The sequence below is a fragment of the Lithobates pipiens genome, unplaced genomic scaffold, assembly GCF_037356315.1.
Source record: "Lithobates pipiens isolate NorthernLeopardFrog02 unplaced genomic scaffold, aLitPip1_a1.2 Scaffold_3, whole genome shotgun sequence".
Taxonomy (NCBI): domain Eukaryota; kingdom Metazoa; phylum Chordata; class Amphibia; order Anura; family Ranidae; genus Lithobates; species Lithobates pipiens.
In genome coordinates this window covers 203,048,348-203,062,993 of record NW_027507790.1, presented here as the reverse complement: position 1 = coordinate 203,062,993, position 14,646 = coordinate 203,048,348, and the positions used below count along the sequence as shown (strand labels likewise).

Sequence of the window (14,646 nt, the reverse complement as noted above, 5' to 3'; positions counted from 1 at the left end):
TGACGTAAAAATTCAAAAAATATATACATAAAACAATTTTTCAGAAATAAAAAAAATAAAAAATTTGGCATGTGCGCATGTATTCAGCCCATGTTATGAAGCCCATAAAAAGCTCTGGTGCAAACAATTAGCTCCAGAAGTCACATAATTAGTGAAATGATGTCCACCTGTGTGCAATCTAAGTGTCACATGATCTGTCATTACATATACACACACAAATTTTTGAAAGGCCCCAGAGGCTGCAACACCTAAGCAAGAAGCAACACTAACCAAACACTGCCATGAAGACCAAGGAACTCTCCAAAAAAGCAAGGCATAATGTTTTTAGAAGTAAAAATCAGGGTTGGGGTCTAAAAAAAAAAAAATATCCAATTCTTTGATGATCTCTAGAACCATCAAATCTATCATAACCAAATGGAAAGAACATGGCACAACAGCAAACCGGCCATACACTAAAACTCACGGAGCGGTCAAGGAGGGCAGTAATCAGAGAGGCAGCACAGAGACAATAAGCTGTACGCTCCATAGTGTTGGGCTTTATGGTAGATTGCTGAAAGTAATGACTTTCTTCTGGCCAAACAAAATGGCATGTTTTGAGTTTGCAAAAAGGCACGTGGGATACTCCCAAAATGTCTAGAGGAAGGTGCCCTGGTCTGATGAGACTAAAATTTAACTTTTTGGCCATGAAAGAAAACATTATGTCTGGCGTAAACCCAACACATCACATCACCCAAAGAACACCATCCCCACAGTAAAACATGGTGGAGGCAGCATAATGCTGTGGGGATGTTTTTCAGCCTTCGGGACTGGGAACAGTCCTATGACCCCAAACACACTGCTAAAGCAACACTTGAGTGGTTTAAGGGGAAACATGTAAATGTGTTGGAATGACCTAGTCAAAACCCAGACCTCAATCCAATAGAAAATCTGCGGTCAGACTTAAAAGATTGCTGTTCACAAGTGCAAACCATCCAACTTGAAGGAGCTGGAGCAGTTGCAAGGTGGAATGGGCAAAAATCCCAGTGGTAAGATGTGGCAAGCTCATAGAGACGTATCCAAAGCGGCGTGGAACGGTGATAGCTGCAAAAGGTGGCTCTACAAAGTATTGACTTTAGGGGGGTGAATAGTTATGCACATTGATGTTTTCTGTTATTTTGTCCTATTTGTTATTTGCATCAAAATAAAAAACATCTTCAAAGTTGTGGGCATGTTCTGTAAATTAAATGATGCAAATCCTCAAACAATTCATGTTGATTTCAGGTTGTGAGGCAACAAAACACGAAAAATGCCAAATTGGGGGGGGGGGGTGAATACTTTTGCAAGGTACTGTAATTTCACAGACAGTAGAACTGAATAGGAAGTGTACAGTTTTCATCTAGCAAGTCAGCATTAAAACTAGTGCTGTCCTCTTTTAAAGCTGAAAGGTCAGATCTGCTACATTTGAAGACCTGTCCCACACCAAGCAATCCTGGGAAATGGGGGGAGGAAATATACTTGTTTCATGTCCACTGACACTGCACGAATGGATAGTGCATAAGTTTGAATGTAAAGGTTACCTGTGCTGCCGTTTTTTGTTTTTTCAAATGAACACACGCTGAAATAATTATTATTGGGGTGCTGATTCACCACCCACACACTAATGCTGTTTGATGCCAAGTTATAATTTTGCTGACTTTTTGCTCGATTCCAAGACCCCCTCCCCAGTTGTGGTGACAAAGCTGTGCTGCATTTATATACGTTGGTGCACACTGCACAAGAATGCAAAATGCTCAATAGCATATGCAACATATGTTGTGAATAGGCGCTAGAAAAAAAAAAAAAAGGCCGCTCGTGGTTTGTTTGACACACTGGACCGACAACACAGATATGATCTCAAGGAAGGGATTAGGCACTTTATGGTTAGATATAGTTACTTACTTGTTTCTTGGCCATTTTTGGCTTTATATTTCAGTGTGTAATTGGTGATGAAACCATTCCGTTTCTCTAAGGGAACTGGTTCCCATTCAATAACCGCTTTGGTCTTTTCCACTGACTTGTGACGAACAATAGGTCCTTCCTCAGGAACTGCAGAGAAAGGCAAGATGATTTACATTTTATAGAGCACCAGTCTAGGAATTCTAGGGCAATTGTAACGTTTTGTTTTTTGTTTAAATGACAAACATGTCATACATGTAGGAGATCTTGTCACCACACAAACTGCATTTTGAAAATCAAGGGTGTTTTTACTGTGCAGGTCTGAAGGGGTCCAACTGTTCCAATATGAAAAATACATTTAACCACTTCCCGACCAGCGCACGACGATGTACGTCGACAGAATGGCACGGGCAGGCATATTGGCGTACAGGTACGTCCAATATTCGATGCCGCCCTGCCATCTGGAGTGCGCCGCCGGCGGCGCGCTCCCGCGCTGGTCGGGACCCCCGTGAGTCTGGTCGCGGGACCCGCGGACTCGATCGCCGCGGGCATCCCCGCGATCATCTCACGGAGCGGCCGAATAGAGCAAATGCTGTGTAAACAACATTTGTCTATTCTGCCTAGCAACTAGTGACGCTGATCTCTGCTCCATGTGATTGGAGCAGAGATCAGTGTACACTAAATGAAAGCCCAACCCCCCCACAGTTAGTAACACACCCCTAGGAACACTTAACCCCTACACTGCCACCCACTGGTTAACCCTTTCACTGCCAGTGTCATTTACACAGGAATCACTGCATTTATATAGCAGTGATTACTGTATAAATGACAATGGTCCCAAAAATGTGTCAAAAATGTCCAATGGGTCCCCCACAATGTCGCAGTCACAATAAAAATCGCTGATCGCCGCCATTACTAGTAAAAAAAAAAAAAAGAATACAAAATTATTAATAAAAATGCTATAAAACTATCCCTATTTTGTAAACCCTATAACTTTTGCGCAAACCAATCAATAATCGCTTATTGCGATTTTTTTTTACCAAAAATATATAGAAGAATACGTATCGGCCTAAACTGAGGGAAAAAAATGTTTTTTTATATATTTTTGGGGGATATTTATTATAACAAAAAGTAAAAAATAATGTGTTTTTTTCAAAATTGTCGCTCTATTTTTGTTTATAGCGCAAAAAATAAAAACCGCAGAGGTGATCAAATACCACCAAAAGAAAGCTCTATTTGTGGGAAAAAAAGGACGTCAATTTTGTTTGGGAGCCACATCGCACGACCGCGCAATTGTCAGTTAAAGCGACGCAGTGCCGAATCGCAAAAAGTGGTCTGGTCTTTGACCAGCAAATTGGTCCGGTCTGAAAGTGGTTAAAGAGTTCTCAGTTGCCTTTAGAAACACAACCAGTGCTGCAGTACAGATAACATCTGACCTTGGAGGCTGTGGTGTGGATTCTGTGGCTACCACATAAATTTATATCCCAGAACAAAATGTATAATGTGTGATCAAGTGAATCAAGAGGTTGTGTCAGGTCAGGCTGTTTGTTGGTGTCTGTATGTGACAATATACAGTGGTTATAGCAAAGAATCCCCCCCCCCTTAAAATAATCACATTTTGTTGCTTTGCAGCCTGAAATGAAGGCAGTCTGTATTTATCCAGCTGTATTTACTCAGGGCAACTTATAATATCCAAGTGAAATATAGAACACCAACATGTCATAAAAACATTTTTATTCAATCACCCCCCCTTGTGTCAGTATTTAGTTGGACCAGCTTTTGCTTCAACCATTTGCCGACTGCCCTATAGCCATTTTACTGCTACAGGGCGGCTGCTCTGCGCAGGATCTTGTATATATGTGATCCTGCACTTCTGGGTATCGGGCATGAGTGCGCGCCGCGGGCTCCCTCCCACTGTGATTCTAAACAGCGGGTCCCTATGTCCACCGTCACTCGCTGATTGTTCTGTACAAAGCCTGAACGGAGATCTGTCTAAGTAACAAGGCAGATCACCATTCTGTCAGTAAGGAAGGCATTGATCCTGTGTCTCTGCAGGGACACATCTACAGTGCCTTGCGAAAGTATTCGGCCCCCTTGAACTTTTCAACCTTTTGCCACATTTCAGGCTTCAAACATAAAGATATAAAATTTTAATTTTTTGTGAAGAATCACCAACAAGTGGGACACAATTGTGAAGTGGAACGAAATCTATTGGATAATTTAAACTTTTTTAGCAAATAAAAAAAAAACTGGTGCGTGCAAAATTCGGCCCCTTTACTTTCAGTGCAGCAAACTCACTCCAGAAGTTCAGCGAGGATCTCTGAATGATCCAATGTTGTCCTAAATGACTGATGGTGATGAATAGAATCCACCTGTGTGTAATCAAGTCTCTGTATAAATGCACCTGTGATAGTCTCAGAGTTCTGTTGAAAGCACAGAGAGCATCATGAAGACCAAGGAACACACCAGGCAGGTCCGTAATACTGTTGTGGAGAAGTTTAAAGCCAGATTTGGATACAAAAAGATTTCCCAAGCTTTAAACATCCCAAGGAGCACTGTGCAAGCGATCATTTTGAAATGGAAGGAGTATCAGACCACTGCAAATCTACCAAGGCCTGGCCGTCCCTCTAAAAACTTTCAGCTCAGACAAGGAGAAGACTGATCAGAGATGCAGCCAAGAGGCCCATGATCACTCTGGATGAACTGCAGAGAACTACAGCTGAGGTGGGAGAGTCTGTCCATAGGACAACAATCAGTCGTACACTGCACAAATCTGGCCTTTATGGAAGAGTGGCAAGAAGAAAGCCATTTCTCAAAGATATCCATAAAAAGTCTCGTCTAAAGTTTGCCACAAGCCACCTGGGAGACACACCAAACATGTGGAAGAAGGTGCTGTGGTCAGATGAAACCAAAATCGAACTTTTTGCCCACAATGCAAAACGATATGTTTGGCGTAAAAGCAACACAGCTCATCACCCTCAACACACCATCCCCACTGTCAAACATGGTGGTGGCAGCATCATGGTTTGGGCCTGCTTTTCTTCAGCAGGGACAGGGAAGATGGTTAAAATTGAGGGGGAAGATGGATGCAGCCAAATACAGGATCATTCTGGATGAAAACCTGTTGGAGTCTGCAAAAGACCTGAAACTGGGACGGAGATTTATCTTCCAACAAGACAATGATCCCAAACATACAGTAAAATCTACAAAGGAATGGTTCACAAATAAACGTATCCAGGTGTTAGAATGGCCAAGTCAAAGTCCAGACCTGAATCCAATCAAGAACCTGTGGAAAGAGCTGAAAACTGCTTTTCACAAAACGCTCGCCATCCAACCTCACTGAGCTCGAGCTGTTTTGCAAGGAAGAATGGGCAAGAATTTCAGTCTCTCGATGTGCAAAACTGATAGAGACATACCCCAAGCGACTTGCAGCTGTAATCGCAGCAAAAGGTGGCTCTACAAAGTATTAACGCAAGGGGGCCGAATAATTTTGCACACCCCACTTTTCAATTTTTTATTAGTTAAAAAAGTTTCAAAAATCCAATAGATTTCGTTCCACTTCACAATTGTGTCCCACTTGTTGGTGATTCTTCACAAAAAATAAAATTTTTATATCTTTAGGTTTGAAGCCTGAAATGTGGCAAAAGGTTGAAAAGTTCAAGGGGGCCGAATACTTTCGCACGGCACTGTATGTCTTTCTCTAGTCAATGCATCTCCCCCACAGTAGTAAACCACCAGCTAGGCACTCAGTTAAGCCTTTGATTGAGACTAAAATTTAACTATTTGGCCTCAACACCAAACTATATGTCTGGCAGAAATCCAATATAGTTCACCATCCAAATAACACCAGTCCTACAGTAAACCATGGAGGTGGTAATATCCTGTTATGGAGATATTTCTCTGCAGCAGGGACTAGAGCACTTGTCAGGATAGAAGGAAAAATGATGGGGCAAAATACCATCAAATTCTTCAGGAAAATCTGCTGTCCTCTGCCAGAAGGTTGTCATTGGGAAGAAGGTTTACCTTCCAACATGACAATGACCCAAAGCACACAGCAAAAATCAAAAATGTTTAAAGGAGAAAAAGGTGATTGTCCTTGCATGGCCTAGTCAGAGCCCAGTCTCAAACCCATTGTGAACTGCAGGTCATTCTACAGATTTTCAAACAGTCACCATCAAATTTGACTGAACAGTTCTGCAAAGAGAAGAAACATTGAAAAGTCTAGATGTGCAAAGTTAGAAGAGACATATCCCAACAGACTAAAATTAAAGCAAAAGGTGCGTCAACAAAATACTGACATGGGGGGGGGGGCCCTTTTTCCAACTCAATGATTCAGTTTTTTTATTTTTCTGACACGGTGGTGTTATCTTTCACTTGGATGTTATAAGTTGCACTAGTAAATACAGCTGAATAAAACAAACTTTTTTCAGGTTGCAAAGCAATAAAATGTGATTTTAAAGGGGGTGATTCTTTTCTATACCCAATGTATGTTATCCATGTTAATAATATATTAGCCATTTTTTTTTTTTTTTTTTATTAACGAGCTTACAAGAAGAAAAAAAAAAAAAATGAAGTAGTAAGATTCTAGATATCATGTCAAATATATATGGCCTCAGCCATAAGTAAAAGTTTCCAATTATATAAGTCTAAAGGTCGAAAAAGTGGTTGTAAAGGCAGAAGGTTTTTTTTATCTTAATGCATTCTATGCATTAAGATAAAAAAAACCTTCTGCGTGCAGTAGCCACCCCAGCAACCCCTAATACTTACCTGAGCCCCATCCCTGTCCATGAGTGACTCGGCCATCCTGGACTCTCCTCTTGATTGGCTGAGACACAGCAGAGGCACCATAGGCTGACTTTGACAGCAGTGGGAGCCAATCAGGAGAGAGAGAGGGGGTGGGGCTGAACAGGGGTTCTGTGTCTGAATGGACACTGGGAGCTGTGACTCGGCTCTGGTGCCCCCATAAAAAACTGCTTGCTGTGGGGACACGCGACAGGTGGGAGGGGCCAGGAGAGCCAAAGAGGGACTTAAGAAGAGGAGGAACTGGGCTGCTCTATGCAAATCCACTGCATAGAGCAGGCAAGTATAACATGTTTTTTTTTCCCCCATAAAAATAAGAACCACCACGAGACTTTACAATCACTTTAACCACTTCCCGACCAGCGCACGCCGATGTACGTCGGCAGAATGGCACGAGCAGGCATATTGGCGTACAGGTGTGTCCAATTTTAAATGCCGCCCTGCCATAGTGAGCACGTGTGACGGTCGGGTCCCCCGTGAGTCGGGTCGTGGGTCCTGCGGACTCGATCGCCGCAGGCATACCCGTGATAGTTTCACGGGGCGGCTGAACGAGGAGATGCTGTTGTAAACAGCATCTCCTGGTTCTGCCTAGCAACAAGTGACGCTGATCTCTGCTCCATGTGATTGGAGCAGAGATCAGTGTTCACTAAAACAAAGCCCAGCCCCCCACAGTCACACACCCCTGGGAACACTTAACCCTTACACTGCCACCCACTGGTTAACCCTTTCACTGCCAGTGTCATTTACACAGGAATCAGTGCATTTGTATAGCAGTGATTGCTGTATAAATGACAATGGTCCCAAAAATGTGTCAAAAATGTCTGATGTGTCCGCCATAACGTCGCAGTCACAAGAAAAATCGATGATCGCCACCATTACTAGTAAAAAAAAAAAAATGTTTTAAATAAAAATGCCATAAAACTATCCCCTATTTTGTAAACCATATAACTTTTGCGCAAACCAATCGCTTATTGCGATTTTTTTACCAAAAATATGTAGAAGAATATGTATCGGCCTCAACTGAGGGGAAAATTTTTTTTTTTATATATATTTTTGGGGGATATTTATTATAAACAAAAAGTAAAAAATAATGAATTTTAAAAATTGTCGCTCTATTTTTGTTTATAGCGCAAAAAAATAAAAACCGCAAGGGTGATCAGATACCACCAATAGAAAGCTCTATTTGTGGGGGAAAAAAAAGGACATCAATTTTGTTTGGGAGCCACGTCGCAGGGCCGCGCAATTGTCAGTTAAAGCGATGCAGTGCCAAATCGCAAAAAGTGGTCTGGTCTTAAGCCAGCAAATTGGTCCGGTCTGAAAGTGGTTAAGGACAAAACGCACTGAAGTCACAATTCGTATTCTTCAAAACCATGTGGCTCAACTTTTTCACTCCCACGCATTTTATATAGGGACTTTTATAAGAAAATTGGATTAAAAGGTGATTGGGAGCATTAATCACACAGGGTAAGGGTAGAGGAGGGAAAGGACTAAAACATGAGGAAGAAAGGTGGAAAAAGGGAAAGAGGAACTATGAAGAAGTGGGAGAACCACTGAGGGAGAAGCCTCATATGATATCTGGGGGTGGTATAATATAAACAGCATATAAATTCTAAAGCAGGAAACCTACAAGATCAATTCTATACTATGATGTATAAATCTGTGAGACTGAAAAATCAGTTGTATGTCCACGAGAAGGCTTTGACTCAAAACCATTATTCCCTTTGATGGTGTATATCATGTGACCATATGATATAGTGAGGCAAAATTAACCACACTGCACAGAATTAAAGCAACGCTTTATCATTACAGCACATTGGGTCTGTGTATCCAGAATCGCTGGTTTCTATCCTAACTATAGAACATTGCATTAGGCCTCTTAGCCTCTGATGAGTCCAAGAAATTAAATCCACTCTTATGTTGCATTTTACAAGCACATTACATATCATCGTTGTGTTTTAGCAACATATGCTGTAATGGGCAAGTCACAAAACTCAAGATAATTAGCATTTAGTACTTCCATGCAAGACAGCTCATACACAAAGTACTTTTACACAATTTTGTATCTAAAACAATACATACTTCCTTGCTGGAGATAGGCTGCCACATATCTTGGTCTTTCAAAGCCAGTTTTATATAATGGATAAACTTTGATCAGATAGTAAACAAACGGCTTCAGGTCACCTATAAAAGGACAAAAGCAAAAATTACATTAAATACAAAACCAAAATTACCTGTTAGAAATATAATGCATATATAAGTGAAAGCTAGCAAGCATAACAGTAAACAAAATTGATAAAAGGTTTAAAAACAAGGGTCTGCAAATGAGGGAATCTACAGGTACGTCAATACACTGCCAACTTGGAAACCCCCACCATTATGTTGAGTGTATATATTTATTTATTATAGGTACTATATGCTATGTATGTGCACTCAATTTACACCTCAACTCAGATCCATGGAGCAAAAATTCTCCTTTAAGGCCTACCCATTCAGGACAAATGGCACATGGATTTAGAAGACCATTTACATTGGATATGGGTGGGGAAAGTGGTGGCACTTTCTCCAATTGCCTTGTATACCTGGGCACTGCTCACTATTTGGGCAGTTTAGAAAAAGGGTACATTGTACATGATGACCCAGTTCTACTGGTCTGTAATACACGCGGAGTCAGGCAAGAGATCATTCACTTCCTGCCTGACTGGCGTCAAGATGAGCATAATTCTTCTCCCATTTCCTCTTGATGCCTTAGGATGGAAGTGAGGGGGATGTTCACCATCTCACAACAAATTGTACAAATTGTATTTTTGGTCCAGCAAAAAGTTCAGGGCATCTCAAAAGCTAGGTATACATGATCTGAATATTGGCTGGTTCAGCAGGAACCAACCAACATTCGGGCAGTGTGTATAGCTGCCTGGGACAGAAGCCGGTCTCACGACTGGTGTCTATTAAACAGTCTTGCTGGAAAACCAGCATCTGACCAGGAGCCGATTAGCACTCATGCCAATGACTGCAAGAGCTGCACAGTGTGTTCTCCCAGACATGGACACAGGTTCCATGTCTGCGAGATTACCCCCTTTCCCTCTGACTGACTTAAAGGTCACACCCAACCACTTAACAAGTAGGCTATCCCTTATAGTGGTAGGTGAATAGGCCTATGTATAAAAGCAGCCAGGGTCAGCAAGCTTTGCCTTGCAGTATTGTAGCCAGGGTACAGAAAAAGAGAAGTATAGGGTTTTTGAAGATTTATACTTAACTTGGTAGATCCATCGGCCCGATGCTTCATCTGTGCCCAGGCGGCTCTAACACTTAGAACTGAACAATATAAAACTGCAGATCGCTTGGTTCTTACAGCTCTCCAGAGAGTTGGTGATGGTCAGTCACAGCTCTGTTTTCCTCTACTCCTTGCTCACTGGAGCGCTGGGCTATAGAGGCGGCAGGAGCGGCCTGCTTAGGCTCTCAGAGGCTGAGCTAGGTGTCAGTCCAGGCATGTGGGCAGATTCCAACACCAGTGTCGTGATCTTGCCCGAGCCTGGACTGGCTCTGTGACGTCAACAGACAGCAGACTTCAACTCACTGTCTGCTGAAAACAGGTCACCGGAATGCAGAACGAACCCTACTCCTGTGATCCACAGGAAACAGAGCCAATTGTGTATATATATATATATATATATATATATATATATATATATATATATATATAATATATATATATATATATATATACATACACACACACACACACACACACACACACACACACATATACACACACACACACACACACACACACACACACACACACAGTGACAGTATTATAGCTAGGGCAGATATTTGGTTTTGAATTATATACTCCAGGTGCACATAAAACTGTTAAAGAACAAGGGCAGAAAATCTTACGTTAACCATATATGGAAAGACGCCATCACATAATTAAAAGACGTACTCTTTGGACAATTTCTCATTTGAAATATAAAACAGAGAAAATAAAATTATTGGACTTCTTTAGAAAGGAAGGGTTTATCCAAATAGTCTTACCTCTCAAGAATGTCCCATTGACAGTGCTTGGCTCTCGCTGCCATTCCACCTCACAACCTTGGGAATCGGAGTTTGCACACCATTCTATTACGTAACCAAGAACACTTTTAGTTGGTGCTGTCCACTCCACCCAAAGTTTTCCGTCTTTAGGAAATGCCTTTACGTCAATTTCAGAGGGAAGCATCACTTTATTTGGAAGAATAGGAAAAATATAACAAATAAGATGATCACATAGTACAATCTAATTATAATCTAGTTATTAGCTGTGGAGCAATCATTTTCAAAAGGAGCAGTAAACCTATGGTATAAAGAGAAAGAAAAGAGCGAGAGAAGACAGAGAAAGAGCAAAAACAACTTTTTCCAGTGATGGTGTATATATGGCAACACTGCTCCAAAAGGACTAGATGCTTACTTAAAGAGCAACTCCACCTTTGAAGGAAAAAATATAGCAAATAAAAAAATATAATAATAATGACCATACCATATACAGTTGCTACACAAGCAATATCATATTTGAAGGTTAACAAAAAATAAATTTATGTAATTTTCTGTAAAATTTAATGCAATATGGCAACCTGGAGGCCTTCTGTCCACAGATGATGTACTGAACTTCCCCAGAAATGCAATTTCCTGCTTGTGTGATTTGCTCACCGATTTTGCAGTTCACATTTTAGGCATCCTCAGCAATGGGAATGATATTTTTGGTGAAATACTCCCTAAGTATTAATTATGTCTAAAGGAATGGAGACACTGCACATTTCCTCATGAGAACTCTGCAAGTATACCAACTGATTAGACCGAACACAGACACTCTCATTGAGGAATCAGACTTCCAAGAATAAAAGTAAAAACACAGTTTTTCCTTACGAACAGAAACAGGTGGGACAAACTGCAAAGTTTGTTAAGAGTGTTTGTTAAGCGTGTTTTTTTTTCTCTCTCTCTCAATGAAAGGGGCGTTACTCTAACACCTTCCCACCCACCACAGCGTCCCATTAAATAGTTCTTATGCCGGGGGCAGGAGGAATCGACAATCATGTGACCACTATCACAGTGGTCACATGCTCAGAGGCCATTCTCATTGGCTAGAGAGCTTTACCCCAGACAGAGCTGTCTTTGTGCGTGTTCTTGGCACATAAACATTGGCCACATAGTGACGCATATGTGCAGCATGTGGGTGTTAAAGCCCATTATTTTGCCACCACACACAGTAGGTGGCTGTAAAGGAGTTAAAGTTTGTATAACCAAAACTTTTTTTTTTTTTTTTTTTTTTTTACAGAGTTGGAAAGGGTTTTTAAAAACCAAAAAATCTGTCAGATTTTTTGCCTGTTTGTGTACCTTTTGGGAAACGGTCTGTCCTGAAGTCACAATAGGAAGTGAAGAAATCTACAAAATGAGGTAAGGACATGTGTCCCTACTAGGGTTGCCACCTCATCCCTTTAAATCCGAACAAATATGGATTACACAGGTTCTGAGGCTAATTTAATGCAGAAAAGGCACAGAGTTTAATTACCACCTTAATCAGCCACAGAACCTGTATAATTAATGAGTTTGGTTTTAAAAGGATGAGGAGGCAACTCTACTCCCTACTGGAAGATTTCCCCTTACCCCTTGTTGTGGTGACAATGGTAAAATCAAGGATCTTTCCCTACTATCTTTGCCAATGACAATGGTCACCAGTACAAATACAGAAGTGAAAATACATCCATACACTGAGCAGCCATAACATTATCACTGACCGGTAACGTGAACAACCAATTATCTCATTACAATGGCACCCGAAAGTGGGTGGGATATATTAGGCAAGTGAACAAGTTGTCCCTTAGTGTATGTATTGAAAAAAGAAAAGATGGTCAAGTGTAAGGATTTGTGTGACTTTGACAAGGACCAAATTGTAATGACAAGACAATCAAGTCAGATTAATTGCAAAACTGCAGCTCTCATGGGACTTTCTCAGTCTGCAGTGGTCAGGACCGACCAAAAGTGGCGCAAGGAAGGAAAACCAGAGACTAGGTCATGGGCGGCTAAGGCTCACTGATGCACATGGTGAGCGTAGGCTGGCCTGTTTATTCTAATCCAATGGAAGAGCTACTGTAGGTCAAATTTCTGAAACAGGTAATGTTAGTTCCAGCAGAAAGGTGTCAGAATGCACAGGGCATTAGTCTGTTGTGTATGGGGCTGAATTTCTGCAGTGTGCCCATGCTAACCTGTGTCCACAGCCAAAAACATCTACAATGAGCACCATAACTGAACCAAAGAGCGGTGGCATGGTCTGATGAATTCAAGAATGGTTTGAGGAACACAACAAACTTGAGGTGCTGATTTGGGCAGATCTCAATCCAATTAAGCATCTGTGGGATGTGCTGGAAAAAAAAGTCTGATCCATGGAAGTCCCACCTCATAATTTACAGGACTTAAAGGCTCTGCTACTGATGGCTTGGTGCCAGAGCATACCTTCAGAGGTCTAGTCGAGTCCATACCTCGACAGGTTATGGTGGGTGGTCACAATGTTCTGGCTGATCAAGGTAAAGATCTATCTATAGATATATATATTTACACACACACACACACACACACACACACACACACACACACACATTAAATATGACTCTTGGGACTCATGCACTTTTTTTTATGTTGTACAACAAATGTGCATATTTTCAGCCATACATACACAGCCATATGAGATTTTCTACATTTGGGGCATACAACCACATTTGTGAGTACTGCTTGAAAAGAGACAACAAGTGTGTTATTTTGATACCCTTTATTTAGCATTTTCGTCAAAGGACCAATGTGAGACTAGAGGCCTCATGTACATAGGGCACTTTCATTACAATTAATATAAATTATAATTCCTATTCTTTAATAATTATATTATTAAATATAATTATTAAAGAATATCAATGAATATGCATATTAATGAATATGAATTAGTAAATGCATACCTCTGTTTTTGACATCTGGAATAACCAGAACAGATGAAGGAGATGCACCATATTTGTTATAGGCAACGACTGAAACTTGAACAGCATCCTTTGGGACAGTGATATTGTATTGTCGATCTTGTTTTGGCAAAGCATAAGCATCAAGGAAGTTTTTAGATCTTCCAATGGTTATATTGTATCCCAATATTTCTCCATTAGCATAAGTCCCCAAATCCTGGTATGAAGAAAAACAAATGTAAAGTTTGTATTATTAGTGAAATTAGAAGGACTTGAACATCATTTATTATCCACTTCCAGACCGGGCCTTTTCTGGCACTATATGTTTATATGTAACAATCAGCATTTTTTTTCCAGAAAATTACTTAGAACCCCCAAACATTATATATAATATATATATATATATATATATATATATATATATATATATATATATATATATATATATATATATATATATATATATATATATATATATATATATATATATATATATATATATATATATATATATATTTTTTTTTTTTTTTAAATGGAGGCCCTAGAGGAAAAAGTTGGTGGGTTTTACAATTTTTTTTTTTTTTTTTTTTTTTAGGTCATACGGTATTTGCGCAGCAGTTTTACAAATGCAATTTTTTGGGAGGAAAAAAAAAAAACCCTTACAAGATTCCTGCTAAATCTAAAAGATAAAACTGTATTGGGTAAAGCACTGTGTGAATGAGGTATTGGGGCTCATTTACATGAGCGCTGCCTGCCCATGTTTTCCTATGGGCACACAGAGCTGTGTGAAGGCAGCCATTGGTCCTAATTTGACAAGCATCTGGGTGCAAGTGTACGGCCCTGAACACAGACAGTGCGCATTTATGGCCACTCACCCACACACTGATCAGATTAAATCCTGTGGCTGTGTTCATACAGCTGCTGTGTCCCCATAGTGTAACAGATGAATCCAGCC

At 40.5% G+C, this 14,646-nt stretch overlaps 1 protein-coding gene across 4 annotated transcripts in view; it reads right to left on the bottom strand.

Moving 5' to 3' along the window:
* The window catches only part of IL6ST (interleukin 6 cytokine family signal transducer), a 104,182-nt gene that overhangs the window by 20,034 nt on the left and 69,502 nt on the right, over window positions 1–14,646 (bottom strand). For all 4 annotated transcript variants that reach the window (XM_077462704.1, XM_077462705.1, XM_077462707.1 and 1 more), the window contains 4 exons: window positions 13,695–13,908; window positions 10,750–10,935; window positions 8,794–8,895; window positions 1,918–2,064 (listed from right to left, as the gene is read on the bottom strand). In XM_077462704.1, coding sequence (XP_077318830.1) covers window positions 1,918–2,064; window positions 8,794–8,895; window positions 10,750–10,935; window positions 13,695–13,908 — 649 coding nt within the window. The remainder of the gene's footprint in view (window positions 1–1,917; window positions 2,065–8,793; window positions 8,896–10,749; window positions 10,936–13,694; window positions 13,909–14,646) is intronic.